The sequence below is a fragment of the Hemicordylus capensis genome, chromosome 16 (genome assembly GCF_027244095.1).
Source record: "Hemicordylus capensis ecotype Gifberg chromosome 16, rHemCap1.1.pri, whole genome shotgun sequence".
Taxonomy (NCBI): domain Eukaryota; kingdom Metazoa; phylum Chordata; class Lepidosauria; order Squamata; family Cordylidae; genus Hemicordylus; species Hemicordylus capensis.
Window position 1 is genome coordinate 13,417,906 of NC_069672.1, and position 17,169 is coordinate 13,435,074.

A 17,169-nucleotide genomic window follows, 5' to 3' on the forward strand; every position below is an offset into this window, starting at 1 on the left:
AAAGGAGTTTCTAGCCCTCATGTTTCTAAAGGCAGAATGGAAACAAATAGTCTCCATTAATTTATGGAATGAATTAACGAGGGAGAAGGAACTAGCCCGTGGAAGGGAGCTTTGGGACCCAGGACATTTGGGCAATAATACCCAACCCAATCCTGCGATAAGAACACAATTAAAAAAACAACAACAGTTCAAACTATTAAAAATGTAACCCAGCCAGAACCACAAAATATTAAAAGCAAAACGGAGTCTATGGAATGCACACAGACAGAATCGATTAATCCCCAGCCAAAGTGCCTACTGAAGAAATCAAGTCTTCACTACTTCATCAAAAGGCAAGTAGTGAAGGAGATGGAGGACATCCCACAGCCCAGGCACCATAACTGGAAGAGCCCCATTTCATTTTCCCACCTGCCCTACTTCAGGAAAGTTCATGTGGAAGGAGGCCATATTTGAGGCTTAGCTGCACAACTTTGGTCTGCCAGTTGTTTTTGGACTACAACTCCCACCATCCCCAGTCACAGCAGCCAACAGCTAGAGATTATAGGCGTTGGAGGCCACCATCTGCAGGAGGGCCGAAGATGTGCACTCCCAATATAAGGTGTGCTGGCCCAAGACCCCGAGGACCATAAAATCAAGACCCGCACCTGAAATCAGGTCTGGAAACAAGTCGGCAGCCGACAGATGACGCAGTGCTGAAATATCACACACTGAACACCCCTCAAGAGGCGAGAAGCACTTGCGCTCATACAATCCTGCCTGTCCATTGTGATCTCGTGACTGGTAAGCAGGTAAGCAGGACAGGGCGCTCTTGGCCAGGGGTTCTCAACGTGGGTCCTGAGATGCCGTTGGACTCCCCTTGATGGGTTGGTGGGAGTTGCAGTCCAGCATCAGCTCAGGAGCCAAGGTTGAGAACCCCTGGCCTACGTCATGGCACCCAGAATTCCAAACTGCCTTCTTCTGAAGGCACGTCTACCTCCTCCACACACAGACGTAACCCTTCCAAAGTTAGTACAGACTACCTGCATTTAGACGAGCCTCTAACACAGTTTCAGAGGACTGACTTCTAGGCTGTCAATTAGGGGACTGAAACAGAGTTCCGTAAGATCAGACCTCTGCTGACTGTGTTTTGGCATTCCTCGTGGGGTTCCTGCTCTCTTGCACAATCTTGGCTTTATCGCTTGAATGACTGCAAGCCACTCTGGGGGCCCACAAGACAGAAAACTTTCAGACACAAGTGACTGGATTCGGTTGTGGACCAATCGAAGGTTCTGAGCCCCTTTTCAAAGGCAGCCCCACATGGAGAGAGCCACAACCATCAAACCGGGAAGTTACCAAGTCACGAATGGAGTGCTGGCCATTTAAGGCTTCTGCCAGCCAACGGCAGCATCTTCCCTTGGGTTCAGAAGTGAGCCAGTAGCCAGCGTCACTGCTTCAGGGCTGCAGATATAACAGGATCCTGCTCACTTAGCACTCAACCAGTGTTCCCTTCAACAGGAATTTCCCAGATGCTGTTGGCTACCATCCCCAGCTGCAACAGCATTTGGCTGGGGACTATGGGAGTTGTAGTCAACAACATCTGGGAATCCCAGTAGCACAGAGCAAAGTCCTCAGAGGACGCTGCTGTTCTGCACCAACTGAAGTTTCCAAGCAGTCTTCAAGGGAAGCGCCATGTGGAGCACATTGCAGCAGTCTAATCCAGAGGACCTTTCATCATAATGCTGCCCACCAGCACACAACTGCATCGAGGAGGTTTCTTCCTCCCAGAGATGTAAAACAACAAAGCAGGCAGGTTATGTAGCTGTTGGCAGTAGGGAAAACTCCAGATTCCTGAATACCATCAATTTTGGCCAGATAAAAACTAGTTTTTAAAAGTATTTTTAACAACAGCAGGTAACTAAATCATTGGATGTAGCAAAAAAGCATCTAGAGCTCATCAAGAGACCATAATGATGCACACAAGGAAGGCAAAAGGAGAGAAAACAGTGCCTCTTAGTATAACCTGCTTGGTCTTCATAAAGCTTTCTAACAGTTCCTTTCTACAACTTACCTAAGGGCAGCAGCATGATAGGTGTCCACGTAGTCTGAAATGAAAAGCTCTCGGTTCTTGATCACTGGGTCTGTGATAACCAACTCACGCCCAGAATCTGCAAAAAGGACATCACAAATTTCAGCTGCGGTGGCTCAAAAGAATCTGCATTTGCTACTTTGAGGCCAACGTCTTCAAGGCAGAGGTTTAGCTGTGTACGAAGCCAGCAAGATGTGGAATATACGCTAGTGATGAAATGATGCAGTTCTTGGGTCAACACCCCCCCAAGGGGCTATTCCTTCTCCATGTGCCCTCATGACCATTACAATCTACTGAGTTTGGACACCAAGGGCAACCCTATCTTATTTGCAGAGACCCAGTGCAGTGTTCCTTGTAACAAGGATTCCCAGAATTGCTGACTACAGCTTCCATCATCTCCCAGCTGTGATGGCCTTCAAAGCTGCTGGGATCTCTGCATGATTGGGGCCTCTACAGAAGACCATTTTAAGCTGCTCTGAGATTTCCAAGGAATAACGGAAGTGTAATGAACCAACAGACAGAACGGGAAAGGACCTGTAGATCAGTGGTGGAGCATCTGCCTTGTCCACACAAGCTCCCAGGTTCAGAATCTGCAGGTAGGGCTGGGGAAGCCCTGTGCCTGAAGCGCCCAAGAGCCACTGCCAGTCAGAGTAGACAGTGCTGCGTTAGATGGCCCAAGGGACGGACTCAGTAGGAAGTGACCTCACAGGTCCACAGAAGACAGCTTCCCAAGGTCACAATGGAGGCTGTGTCCCCCCGCAGAGTTCTGCTTACCGTTTTCGTTGTGCCGGTCCTGGACTAAGTGTTGGTAGACAGAATCCGGGACTTCAGACTGGCGGTAATACCATTTGACATTCATGAGAAGGTGGTCCCGTTTGCTCTGAAAGGCAAACAGAGAAGGGCATTACACGCTAGGGAATCACCCCAGTCTCCCCAGAGATTTTTCAAGTCCCACACAGAAATCAGCTGAAGTTAGTAGTCCTTTCCCCCCATCAGTACATGGAAACCAGGAGACGGCAAGAGCAGCACGGCAGCAATGCGGCATTTCCCCACCAACACACACAAAAGGTGGGCTCCCATATATCCAAGGCCTGGGCATGACTATCCTCAAACATAAACCGCCATCTTGCTTCGCCACTTGTCACAACCTCAGAGAGCGTCCCAAACTTAGATTCATTCGCTGGGGTAACTTTAAGCACCCCAGCCTCCAAAAAGACACAAGTCACCAGACACCAGATCTTCACAATGGAAGCTTGACGAAGAGCCCTGTGAGACTTCAGAGAATCACACTTCCCTCGGCAGCCTAGAAATCAGTCCGACTCAGAAACCCAAGTGTCGTTGGCTCTTGTATAGCGGGAAATGAGAGGGCTCAGAGAGGTGGCTGTTTTCATACCACTGCCTTCAGCCTGGCTCAGATATTCAAAAAGCACCCCAAAGGTAGCCGTTCCAGCAACTCCAAGGACACCCCCATGGGAAGGGAACAGCAGCATCGGACCTCACCAGGCCAGAGAGGCCACTGCTGGTCACATAAGCACAGCAGCACCATTTTTTCTCTCCAGCCACAACAAAGCACCTCCAGGAAGCAGCCATGGTGAAGCATCAGGCATGGCTTCTACCTCGGCTTGCAACTGCCCGGGCCACCCGCAAGCCGCAACCGACCAGGCACGAACCAGGCTTCTGAGAGAACACAGACTTGAGACCGGTGTTCCCTATAAAAGGGGATCCCAGATGCTGTTGACTACAACTCCCATAATTCCCAGCCAAAGGCAATCACAGCTGGAGATGCTGGGAGTTGCAGTTAACCCCACCTGGGATTCCCTGTTACAGCGAACACCGCTTGGTGCCCTTTGATGTTTCAATCTCTCCAGAATGTTTAAAGCAAGTCTTTAAAAACAGTTCGTTCACAACGAAACTTTGTTGAGCATTTCTCCCTTGGTCATGATGTTTGTGTGGTGCCCCCAAACCAAGCAACTGGGGAAGCCCAAGGTGGTCCCCCTCCCCACCTCTTAAAGGTAGTGTGCCGTCCAGTCAATTTAGACTCCTGGCGCCCACAGAGCCCTGTGGTTGTCTTTGGTAGAATCCAGGAGGGGTTGACCATTGCTTCCCCCTGAGCAATATGAGATGATGCCTCTCAGCATCTTCCTATATCGCTGCTGCCCAATATAGGTGTTTCCCCAGCGGGGATTCGAACCAGCAACCTTCTGCTCCTTAGTCAAGCATTTCTCCGCCCCGCCACCTCTTACCGCTTAGCAAATCTGAACGGAAGGCTCAACTCTCAGAGAAAACCAAGTGCAATACCATGAAATGTCCAGCCAGGGGCAGCATTGTGTCAGGGAAAAAACACAGTCCATCAGACTGCTAGATCAAACTGGTGTGAGCATCTTGGCCTGGCACAGTTTCCTCAAAAGCTGTTCCAAAGGGAGACTCTCGCCTGTATTCAGGAGCCTGGTGGTGCTCTCGATACAGGCTGAGTGCGAGCAGCTCTTTCCGGCACCCTGAGCCCCAGCCCTCGTGGGGAAAGGGATGCCAGCCGCAGCACCTAAAGCCCCACCGGCCCCAAAAATATCTACAAAGAACCACAGGTTCCAGCCAAGTGGAGCCAGTTCCAGAAACTCAGATTTTTGAACTGCTGGATCGTGCACGAGAGAATCGTTTTGAAGCAAATACGGGCACACCTGCTTCATTTTTAGGCAAAGGGTGCAACTAGCCCTCTTTCAACATGCACCCATATTCTCACCCCATCATTCCTGCAAGGAGCACAGGGTGGCATAGGTGGGTCTTCCTTCCCACCCCGAAAACGCAAGAACTCAGGAAGCTGCTTTATACTGAGCCAAACCCTTGATCCATCTAGCTCAACGCTGTCTACACTGACTGGCAGCAGCTCTCCAAGGTTTCCAGCAAGGGTCTTTCCCAGCCCTACCTTGAGATGCTGCCAGGGGTTGGACCTGGGACCTTCTGCATGCAGGCATGGAGATACTCTCCTATTGGGCTATGGCCCCATCCCCTATGGGGAATATCTTGCAGTGCTCACATGGAGTCACCCATTCAAATGCAAACCCAGGTGGACCCTGCTTAGCGAAGGGGACAATTCATGCTTGCCACCCACAAGACCCGCTCTCCTTGCCTAGGAACCCTGTGAGGTAGGCTAGGCTGAGCCTGGTCCACGGACACCCAGTGAGTTTCGTGGCAGGATCTAGGGGGCATGCTTTGAGGAAGGTCAGCTGTGGTGCACTCTAAAGGTGCCCAAAGCTGCGGCTGAAAGTGGGAACACACTCCTTCAACTGCTTCTGCAATTTCAGCCAGCATTTCCCACATGCTCTCAACCATATCTTCATGCCCATAAGGGCTAGAAACTTGATTTTTTTTAAAATGAAAGCTGAGAGTCTCAGGAAGTAGGATGCTGTGCCCACTAGTACATTCTGTGCTTCCATGAAATTGAAGGGTATGCATCGTCCTGGCTATTTCCTCATTTTGCCTGGGCCCTTTTCTTGTTGTATCTCAAAGGAGAAACAGCTTTTAAGGCTCCGGGAGCAAGATATGCACTAGCTGAAGGGATGGGGCTGTAGCTCAGTGGCAGAGCATCTGCTTGGCATGCCGAAGATCCCACGTTCAATCCCTGGCAGCATCTTCAGGGAGGGCTGGCAAGACCCCACCTGAGCAAAGTCAGAGCCAAAGTGTCCACATCTCCCGGTCCTACTTCCTCCAGGGGTTTCGCTTGAGGCATTGCTGGGGCCAGAAGAGGCAGAAGGAGAAGCATTCGACCCAACAACCTGCCAGGATCGGCAGCTGAGAATTTATAGACCCCCGAGCCTCCAAACCGGAGGGCTCAGCATTTTTCCCACCGTGCTGACTCCCGGCCTTTCGAGCAGTACATCAAGCTGCACGCCAACAGGGCCGAAGGCTCTCGACGCCCACCCACTGAAGGGCGGCAAACCAAAAAATAAAAACCCCTTTGCTGTTTACGAGCGCCTTGCAAAAACAGCCAGCTACATTCAAATCCCCCGACAGATGATGCAACGGAAAATATGCTGACGCGCTCATTTGCCACAATCTGCTCTCGGCTGATATCAGAAAGCATTTCGCGTGCAAATCACAGCTCTCCTTGAAGGTATCATGTCTCCGTGATTGCTTCTTTTGTGCCCAATTAATTTAAAAGGCTTAACCATGGAAATCAGGCGGAGTATCTTCCCCTCCAGTGCAGCAGCATGGCTTGGGGTGAGTGTGGGAAGCGGATCTTGCTGAACCCATCAGCGGCTAATAATATATTGTGGCTTACAGCTGAAACCCTCATTGAACCACCAACACTGCTCAAGGGAGAGTCGTGATGTTCGGAGAGACTCAAGGGCCACTGAGGCCAAGGGCATGCTACGAAACAAGCCCTTTCCACTCAGACACACAGGGACAAACAGATGAGTGAACGGAGCACTCCGAGGCCCAGGTGCCAGCAAGAGACGACTAGTAGCCCATGCAGTTCATCAGGGCTTCCTCTGACCAGCAATGGCTCTCCAACAGGCCAACAAAGATAGGAACACGGGAAGCTGCCTTATACTGAGTCAGACCCTTGGTCCATCTTGCTCAGGATTGTCTACACGGACTGCCAGCGGCTTCTCCAAGGTTGCAGACAGGAGTTCCTCTCAGCAGTGTTCTCTCTAATTTTTTTCCCCATCGGTGTGCAGAATGAGTTTTGTTCTGGGCGGCAGGATCAAGGCAGCGTATGCGCACCATGTGCATTCAGAATGGGGCCTTCCTGATTCAACCTGAGCGGGATCTAAAATTAACTGAGCGGACATCAAAAAATGTGTGAGTGCATGCATGTGCACATGCCTTCGAGGGAACTTGGAATCTAGATGCTCTGCCCAGAGTGGCCCCATCTCCCGAGGGGAATATCTTACAGTGTTCATGCGTAAGTCTCCCACACAAATGCAAACCAAGGCAGACCCTGCTTAGCAAAGGGGACAATTCATGCTTGCTACCACAAGACCAACTCTCCTCGGAGAAAAAGCAAGATCTCGGAGACGCCAGAATTCAGTCTGGGAACTTGTCAGAAGAGGAGCCGACACACTACCACCGAGCTGCTAACATCTCGTATTTGTAGACCAACTTTTAAATGGAGGGCCCCAAGACTGGTGAGAAAATAATTTTTTAAAAATTTACAGTAAAATGACACACACAAATTTGGAACCATCAAGGCACACACACTTCCAGTGGATGGTGCTTAATTCCTACAGGACTGATGGACCATAGAAAAAAGATACGAGTGGAGCTCTCTCTCAGGAACATGCCACAGTCCCCGAACCACAACCCAAAAGGCCCTCTTTCCGGCCAACACTAAGCTCAGTTTTTGAAAAGATGGCCCAGGCACAGAATCTCACGGGCTGGTCTGAAGGTCCCGAGAGGTTTCACGTCGGAGAAGGTGCTTCACCCTTCCTTTCCCTCTCAAAGGCACAGAACCTCCACAACCTCATTTCCCTGCATCCAACGTAGCCGGGGTGCGGGGGAGCCATCAATGGGCTCCTGTGGGTCTGGCTCTCGGCCCCTCCAGCCCTGGAGACAGCTGCCTGTTGGCTCCTGCCGGGGTCACCCGCCGCAGCACAAAGACAGCAGCCTTTAAACCTGTTAGTGTTATCTAATGACTGCTCCGTCTACAAGAGCTTTTCTAATAGAAACAGGCTGTGATGGCTTATCTCGGTGCACAAGCCGGGCCTGAAAGGACCGCCGGCTTGATGGAGCACAGTAATGGAAGGCAGGAAATGAGAAGGGCTTGGTTAAGCCGCCGGTAATCGATCAGCGGATCCAGCCAAGTGTGAGCCCAGCGAGGGAATAAGCAGCTCGGGGGTGACCAATAATGCCGGTTCCAGGACAACACCCCAGGCCTGTCATCTCTGCAGGAGGAAGAATAATCTATGGACACTCTATAGGATTTCTCTCGCGCCCCACTCCTGTATGCAGACACTGGAGTGTCCCACTCTTGACATCAGCAATTCTTTGGGGGGGGGGATGTGTTTGGTCTCCTCTCTGCTGTTTGCTCCCCTCCTCTGAGCTCACTGAACAATGCCATTTTAAAATAAAGAATCCACACACCCAGACATAAATTCACAGCCCTCCTCGTTATTAAATCACACAAAACCCAGGCAAATCTTCTCTTTGTCTTCTCTGTCACTTTCCAAACGATATAGTGCGTGGGATCTCTTTTGCTGGCTATTAAACTGGAGTGTCCCCCCCTCAGATGAAATATCTAAATTTGTCTCAGGCAGCAAACAACTACCATTTTATAAGCTGGCAGAGTTTGGAGATCCTGGGATCCTTTTATGCTGCCAATAGAGTCCTGTTAGAATACTGAAGAGCCCATTTCATTTTATTTATTTTTAAAGTTTCTAGTTCTAGAGGTAAATCTGGATACATTACACAACAAACTAAACCACTCTCAAGTGACCACCTACACCAAGCAAGTGGGGTCATATAGGAGTTTCTCCAAACTCCTCCTGTTTGGAGAAATTCAAAGGTAAAGTGTGCCGTCAAGTCAATTGCGCCCACAGAGCCCTGTGGTTATCTTTGGTAGAATACAGGAGGGATTTACCATTGCCTCCTCCGGCATAGTATGAGATGATGCCTTTCAGCAGCTTCCTATAATCACTGCTACCAGATATAGTCCCAGCGGAGATTCAAACCGGCAACCTTCTGCTTGTGAGTCAAGCATTTCCCCACTGCACCACTTAAGGTGACCATGCACATTATTGGTGGTTTTGTTTATTCACAAACTACTTCTCAGACTCAAGCACTCCAGCAAGGCTGGGTGGGCTGTACAACTTTAGCCCTCCAGCTGTTGTTGGACTACAACTCCCATCATCCCCAGCCACAGTGGCCAATAGCCAGGGATGACGAGAGCTGCTGCAGCCCAGCTGCAACGAGGGGGCCAACACTGTGAGCATGGCCGCCCTGACAGCCACTGGTGCCCTCGATGCAGACATACCAAGTGCCCTCGTGCGCACGGTCAGACAAGCGGTCGTAGGGGGTGCAAAAACGACGGGACTCGCCCCCATGCCTGAAAGGCCCGTTGATCAAGAGACTTCTCCCCGCCCAGCCTGTGGAGAAGCTGCCTAGAATAAAGCATCCAACCTCAGATATGGAACAACATCCCAGCACGGAGGAGAAAACGGGTTTGTCCTTGGGCAGGCGCCATTTCCAACGCAAATCAACCCAAGCCCCTCCCCATGAGGAATCCCGAACCGCACAGGGTTGTACGCCACTAAGTCGACACCTGCAGGGGCAGAAAGAGGGAGACACACTTTCTGAGTGGCCCACAGAAGCAGCCTCACGGTCTGTTCCAAAGCAAGCCTGGTTTCCCTATATATCCTTTCCGTTTCAGCACCACTGTCTTTGCAGAAATGAAAAAGCACTTCCTTCCAAAGCAGAGTGAGTGAGTGTGTGTGTGTGTGTGTGTGTGTGTGTGTGTGTGTGTGTGTGTCTCACACACAAGGAAAGTTATTTTATCCACGTCGTGTGTGATCGAGAGAGAAAGCATGTCTGTGTTTTATATATATCAAAAATAAAACTATCATAAGCTATTTCACAAAAGGTCACAGGCCGCTGCTTACTACTTCTCATTTAATCCCGCTGAGGCATCTTTCTGCTCTGTTTCCTTTTTTATGTTCTTTGAATTTCACTCTATCGCACCTGATGTCAGATAAGCCATGCAGAAGCAGAGACAGAAAGCAGAACCACCTCTTTGTTTATAGGTGGCGTGATACGGCCCTGGGAAGCAAGGAAGGAAGAAGGGTCACCCAAACCAGCTCTCACCCCGCTCCAATTTGCACATCTTTATTTTAATGTGAAAAGATATTAGAGGCAGTCCGACAGACAGAGGCCAAGCGGGGCGGGAGCTCAGCAGGAGAGCATCTGCTTCACACACACACAGGTCCCAGGTTCAGTCCTTGGCAGCATCTCCAGGAATGGCTGGGAGAGACTCCTGCCCTGGAGAGCTGCTGCCGGTCAGTGCAGACCACACTGAGCCAGATGGACCAAGGGTCTGACTCGGTAGAAGGCAGCTGCCTATATTCCACCCTCAGCAGAAGTCTCAGCAGAATTCACAGCTGTCTTTGCTTCTTCCCAAGCAGCCGGTCTGGGGTGTTCTGTGCACTGAGTGTCGAGGAAGGAGGCAAGTCACCAATCCGTCAACAGCAAAAAGGAGCCCCCGAAACATGGCTTCTTGTAGGCCCTGCAGACCACTGAGGTCTCCTCTTCCCTTTCTGCATCAGGTGTGACTGGATCATCCATCCACTTGAGGTAAGAGGCTCAGCAGAATTCCCTGCCTACAAGTGCTGTCAAGCCCTACATATCGGAGGGGTCGCAGCGCTAGGCTTGCCTCCTTCCAACCAGCACAGAGACTCATGCAGAAGCACAGGTGGAAAACTCCCACAGAGGGCGGGAAAGTCTTATCCTCCCTAAAAGTCAACCTTTGCGAGAGTATGGGTTAAGCATGCCTCGGGCTTTAATTCCGGAGGGAGGACGCTCTTTTTAGTTTGGAAAAAGAGTGGCATCGGCAATTCGCCTGAGAGTGGAATAAAAAGCTATTTTAAAAAACAAGGTTTTTGCCCTTTTAGTGCTTTCAAACCTTTCAAGCCAACGCAGCCGAATTGCAGGTTCTCACCTGGTGCACAATTAAAGTGCAGCTCCACCTGGACTTTCAGGCGTCTGCCCGTGCAAAACCTTTGCTTATATAAACACGGTTGCATACTGTACACACAAAGGCACACACTCCACTCCTACAGCAGCTCATCTAGTCCAACAGGATCATCGGGGCAGGAATATAAACACAAACCCCGGCCACAAGGTGGGATGTGCAGTGTCAAACATCTGACATGCACGTCAGTGGCCTCAAACAAACCTCTGGGAAAGTCCTTAGTGACTTGTGGCTTCCTGTGCTCCAAGACGAGCACCACAAAGGTGATTTCTGAGAGAAAACCCAAGAGCACCCGTGAAGGGATGGCTAGAATTGGTTGTTTAATTGAGCCTTGATGGCTTCTGATGACTGGTGCTTACTAGCTACTGCACACTCCACCAGCTCAATTGAGGACAGAGAGAAACAGGTTAGCAGGTGGAATTCAGTCAGGGAAGAAAGCAACCAGAGATGGACTGATCTATCACATTTTTATGCCACCTGATATATACATCTCTAGGCAGTGTACAAAATTTAAAACAATATGTAAAAATCAGCACAGATTAAAACACATGGAACAATTAAAACAGTAGTAGAAAACAGAAATAAAAACAGTAGCATAAGAAGTATTAAAACAAATTATTAAAATTAATTCTAATTAAAAGCCTGGGAGAACAAACAGGAGAGTCTTCCTGAAAACAAACAGAAAAGGAGATGCTCTTATTTCAGAAGGGAACATATTCCAAAGCTCTGGGGCAGCCACAGAGAAGTCCCTGTCCAGAGTTGCCACCAAACAAGCTGGTGGCATCCATAACCAGACCTCTCCAGAAGATTGTAACAGGCGGCAGCGTTCATGACAAAGGATTCGCCCTCTTAAATTCCCTGGACCCAAGCCGTTAAGGGCTTTATAGGTAATATCCAGCACTTTGTATTTCACCTGGAAACATATTGGCAGTCAGTGGAGTTCGCTCAAAACTGGTGTTATGTGGTCCCTTCAAGTTGTCCCAGAGACCAATCTGGCTGCCACGCTCTGTACCAATTGTAGTTTCCAGACTACATACAAAGGCAGCCCCACATAGAGTACATTACTGTAGTCAAGGCTGGATGTTACCAGCATATGTACCATTGTTTTAAGGACATTCACCTCCAGAAATGGACATAGCTGTCGTATCAGCCCAAGCTGATGAAAAGCATTCTGGCCACCGCCTCAACCTGAGAAACCAGAGAGAGCTTTGGGTCCAGGAGCACTCCCCCAAGCGACGTACCTGATCTTTCAGGGGGAGTGTAACCCCGTCCAGAACAGGCAGAGTGAAACCATCTCTTGGTTCCTGACCCGAGAGTTTTATGGCTGAGTGGGATGAACGAGTCTCGGGAAAGGGGGTTCCCAGGTTTGAGAGGCCAATTCTGCACTCCTTGGAAAAGGTCCCAACTGTGCCTGCGTTGTCTGCTCTCTCCTGTCCCACCAGAACATTGATAGCACCCAACTCCCTAAGACTCCCCAGATCCACTTTCTTTACAAGGCAAGAGACTTAGCAGTAGCCCCAGAACTTCCGACAACCCATCAGAGAGGTGGGGAGCCATGAGAAGAGATCGACGGGCTGCATCTTACTGAAGCTGTTCACAAGGAGGCCAGAAATGCCGTTTCCAAGCCCTGCTCTCCCAGCTTCCTGTTCAATTTTGCGGCTCTGGTTGCAGATTAGGTCTCTCCTCGCAAAGCACACTCGGCAGCAGCGAAGGGGAGTATCGATAGCTTGGCTGCCCTCCTCCCCCCCCCCCGCGCACTTTGCCCGATTAGCATTTCTATTGCCGCACTAGGCGCGAAGCCCGCTGTAAATCACACGCACTCCGTGTCAGGTGCAATAACCAAAACAGTTCCCTCAACAACCAATGGCCTCACAAATGCATTTAACTAAGCCTCGAAAATGTGCCCCGGTAATTAAATTCCATCAAGGTTTGTGAAGCCTCCGCCCGGAGGAAGGCGAGGCCCAGGCAGAGGGGCTTTCTACGGGGCTGACATTTGCCACCAAAATGTCATTTTGGCATTCGGTGCGCATCTAATTGCCGCGCGCCACCAGCTGCAGAACATTAAAACAAGCGGCGCACAGCGGTGGAAGCGCTTTGAAGCCACCACGGGCGGCTTAAATAGATTCCTCACCCTTTAAATATCAAGGGGGAGAAAGATCCCTCCACGGCTCAGCAAGGGGTGTGCTCTTTTAACAAAAAGGGACTGATCGGGGTTGGAAAGGCTACCGCACCAAAGGACTGCCCAATGCAGGCCATGGGGGGTGGGGTGGTGGCCCGGGCAACCCACATGGCTACCCAAAGATGGCACCTGCCTCCTAAATGCAGTTTGTGGAGGGGGAAGAAAAGCAACTGAAGCACAGGCGGTCTAGCCGGATAAGGCAGCAACCAACCACAACAGGAGCAGAAAGCCAACGAGGCCAGGCAATCGGAAACCGATTCTGCCTTGCTTTCCGACAGAACCGAAACTTGAGTGTGGGAAAGCAGAGATGGAGCTCAGAAGAGGGAGTGCAAGACCAAGCCACGCCAAGGGTCTGACGTTGTGGGTCCGCCACATATCCGGCCCCTCCTTCCAGTGCTGCCGACCCACCCGGGCTTTTGAGGGGTGCTCATCAGAAACAGGCTGTGCTGCAAACGAGAGATGCACGGGTGGCTGTGGGGTTCATGGCCACAGAGGACTTGGGGCTAGCTTCCTCTGAAGAAGAGGCCCTCCACAGAAATGCCCCTGCAGCAGAAGCCCCTCCGTTGCAAAGGAGAGGAGCTGGCGCTGAGGGTGGAGGAGCAGCCCGGGTGGCTCAGACTGACCCACCCCCTCCGGCTTCCAAACAGCCGCCAATCGGATGCTTCTGGAGAGTCCGCAAGCAGGGGAGGAAGGCAGAAGCCCAGCAACTGGTGTCCAGAGGCACACGGAGGCTCCCACTCCCCTGAGCCATCCGGGTCAATGCCCAGCGCCAGGTCCCTTCCAACTCGAAAATCCTGCCACCCTCACACCTCCCCTCCACCCTACGTTCTTCTGATCCCATTTCAAGCACACCTAGGACGTGTAGAACCAGCTGCGTCGGCCTTTGGATGGTGGCCACTGTCTGCCCTCTGATAACACTCTGTACTCGTGCACTGGATGTGCTATTGCCCTGATGGCTGAATATTCAGGTTTGACGCTCCAGGCAAACATTCACGGGATGAGCTGCAGGCATGTTTAGCATTGCAACGCTTCCATCTTTAATTCTAGCCGCAACTGATGGGTATGTCGGCCCACCTCTCCTCGGTCTGCCCGGTACAGCCAGCAACCTGCAGAAGCTCTTGCCACAACAAGCAGGCGGATTGCCCTCCTCAGCACCTTCACCAGGGGACCCCCTCTCTGCACCGCAGTGGGTGTGCCACAGAACCCCGCCGGTGCAGTTTGTTCCGTGGTTCAAGCTCGACTGACGTGGGGAGCCAGACTAGTCCACTGCCCACGGAAGAAGAAGTCAACCATCAACACACACACACACACACACTCCTCATGTTGCATGCATATTATGTATTAAATTACTGTTGGCATATTGTGTTTTTAATCGTGTTTTAATCTTTGTTATGTTCTCTGTAAGGCCCATGGCTGTCATAAATTGATTGACCGATGGATTGATGTTGCATGTAGTCCACGGGCAAGCTGAGGGGACAGATTTGCATAAGGTCCACCTAATGGCACAGCAGGAAATGACTTGATCATCATGCCAAAGAGGTTGCCGGTTCGAACCCCCACTGGTGTATTCCCCAGACTATGGGAGACACCTCTATCGGGCAGCAGCCATATAGGAAGAGGCTGAAAGGCATCCTCTCATCCTAAGTGGGAGGAGGCAACGGTCAACCCCCCCTGTATTCTACCCAAGACAACCACAGGGCTCTGTGGGTGCCAGGAGTCGATACAGACTCAACAGCACAACTTTCTCATACTTAAGGGATAAAGAAAGGGCGATAACACAGAGAGAGAGAGCTGTAAGTGCAATTGTGTGGCCACCCCTTTTCCATGCTGGCAAACCCCGAGGCTCCTCACAACACAGGTTCAAAGCCACTGCTGGGAAGTGACACAGGCTGCAGTTTTTGCACGTGTCGCCCCAACTGTAAAAGCCCTCCGCCCGCACTTGAGCTCCCGCGCCCGGTTTTTCCTTTGGCACCCCAGCGCCTGTGTGGGAAGAAATTGCACCCAGGGGTGACGCCCCCAGAGGTGAAGATTATGCGGTAGGCAGAATTACACAGAGTAGCAGATTCCACGGCCAAATGCAGAAGGGGGGGGGGAGGGAGAGAGGCTGTGTGTGAGAGAGCGCACACAGACAGCTGCAGTTTCCAGATGAAAGATTTATGATGATATTTTACCGCACGCCTATGGAATCTGGCACTTTGGAGTGTGAAGTCTTTTCACTCGGGAGGCCAGGCTGTTTTGGAGCTCAACGGCTTAGATTAGAAAGCAGCCCAAAAGGGCTCTGAGCTCACAAAAAGACAAGAGGCAGAAACCCCAAACAGAGGTGGTGGGGTTTTTTTTTTTGAAGGGCACTGCCAGACAGCATGGGATGTGCAGGCATCAGTTAGGGGACCCTTCGGCTGAACTATCATTTGACCGTGTATACTGTGCCGGGAAACAGAATATTCCCGACAAGCACTTCCATCATACAAAACATGCAGAAGCCGAGCTCCACATGGGAGGCCAGGAGGTACCACGACTTGGCCAAACCCATTCTGGGAAATGCAGTTCAACAGCACGGTTGTGAAGAAGACCAGACCAGCAGGATTCCGAAGGGTGGGGGGTTTCCCGGAGCAACAGACAATGTTACGGATCATGCTCCTACATGGCATCTTTGACGAGGCCCGAGAGGAGCCAGAGAACAGAAGTCATCGAATTGCTCACTTTCCAAATTGAATACTTGTCTGCTCTTTGGAGCCACTGTCCAGACCCTGAAGTCACCCATTCATTGCCTGGCTGCTGAAAACCGAGCGGGAGGCTGTAACTGACATAGCCAGCCTGGGATGCTGCCGCCTTATACAGCGTCAGACTCTTGGCCCATCGAGCTCGGAAGTGTCTCCCCACAGTTTCAGGCAGGAGTCCTTTGCAGCATGACCTATGACTGAGCTACAGCCTCATCTCAGACTTAAGGGACTATCTTACATCAGCAAGGACGCCCGTGGCGTCTCCCATCCAACTGCAAACCCAGGTGGACCCTGCTTAGCAAAGAGGACAGGTCATGCTCCCTACCACAAGGCCAGCTCTCTTCCCTTGCCTAACTTTTTGCTAGAAAGCTAGGCAAATGTCTGCCCCCCTGCTTGTTCCTTTCTCCTCCTGCTTGACGCCCAGCATCACAGGGCGGGCCCTTCTCCTAGCTGAGAAGAGCAGCCCTGGGTTATCACAACTGCCTGACAAAGCCAACATCATCACAGGCACTTCGGTGGTGGTGGTGGTAGGCAACGACATTGCAGGCACAAAAATGTGCACCGCCTCGTCCCGAAAAACGTTGGAAGCCCCACCTGTGTTGAAGTGATTCAAGAGAATTTGGCCGGCTCCATTTCTGTGCACGCTTTCTTTCGGGAATCACTCTCGATTCCCAACTAATGTATTTATTGGGAGAGGGAGGGGAAGATTTGTCCAGTACTGAGAAGAAAATATTTCAAGCTCACATTTCTATACACACTCTCCCACACCCTCTCCCTCTCCCACACCCTCTCTGGTGTCTGGACTTGTGGTACCAAGCATGACTCGCTTCCTTAGCTAAGCAGGGTCTGCCCTGGTTGCATTTGAATGGGAGACTAGAAGTGTGAGCACTGTAGGATACGCCCCTTAGGGGATGGAGCCACTCCGGGAAGAGCATCTAGGTTCCAAGTTCCCTTCCTGGCAGCATCTCCAAGATAGGGCTGGGAGAGATTCCTGCCTGCCACCTTGGAGACAATACTGAGCTAGATGGACCTATGGACTGACTCGGTATATGGCAGCTTTCTATGTTCCTATCCTGAGACAAAAACTATTACCAATGCAGGACTGGGAAGGATTATTACAGACATTTATATACCACTTTTCAACCCAAGTCCTCAAAGCCGTTGACCAACATAAATAACAACTAAGATGGTTCCAAATAAGCTCACAAGCTAAAAAGAAACAGAAGGTACAACCAGTGAAGGGATGCTGTGCTGGGGCTGGATGGGGTCCATCGCTCTCTCCTTGCTAAATAGAAGAGATTCCCCACTTTTTAAAAGCTTCTTTTCTCCTACCAAGATCCTGGCCAGATAAACAGACACATTGCAAGTTAAGGCTTAACCACTGTGGGGGCTGCTGAACCTCCACTCTAAGCCATGGTTAATGTCAGCAAGGGAAAGGTGGAGCGAGCATGCATCCCAAGGCTAACTCCCAACTAGTGGACCGTGGTTTGCAGGCCGCCAGCGCCACATCACAACGGCGCCCTTA

General features: G+C 51.0%; 1 protein-coding gene across 12 annotated transcripts in view; it reads right to left on the reverse strand.

Annotated features, from left to right (window-relative positions):
• Positions 1-17,169, reverse strand: part of RERE (arginine-glutamic acid dipeptide repeats) — a 272,298-nt gene that overhangs the window by 123,030 nt on the left and 132,099 nt on the right. For all 12 annotated transcript variants that reach the window (XM_053280800.1, XM_053280796.1, XM_053280798.1 and 9 more), the window contains 2 exons: positions 2,840-2,945; positions 2,048-2,144 (listed from right to left, as the gene is read on the reverse strand). In XM_053280800.1, the coding sequence (XP_053136775.1) occupies positions 2,048-2,144; positions 2,840-2,945 (203 nt within the window). The remainder of the gene's footprint in view (positions 1-2,047; positions 2,145-2,839; positions 2,946-17,169) is intronic.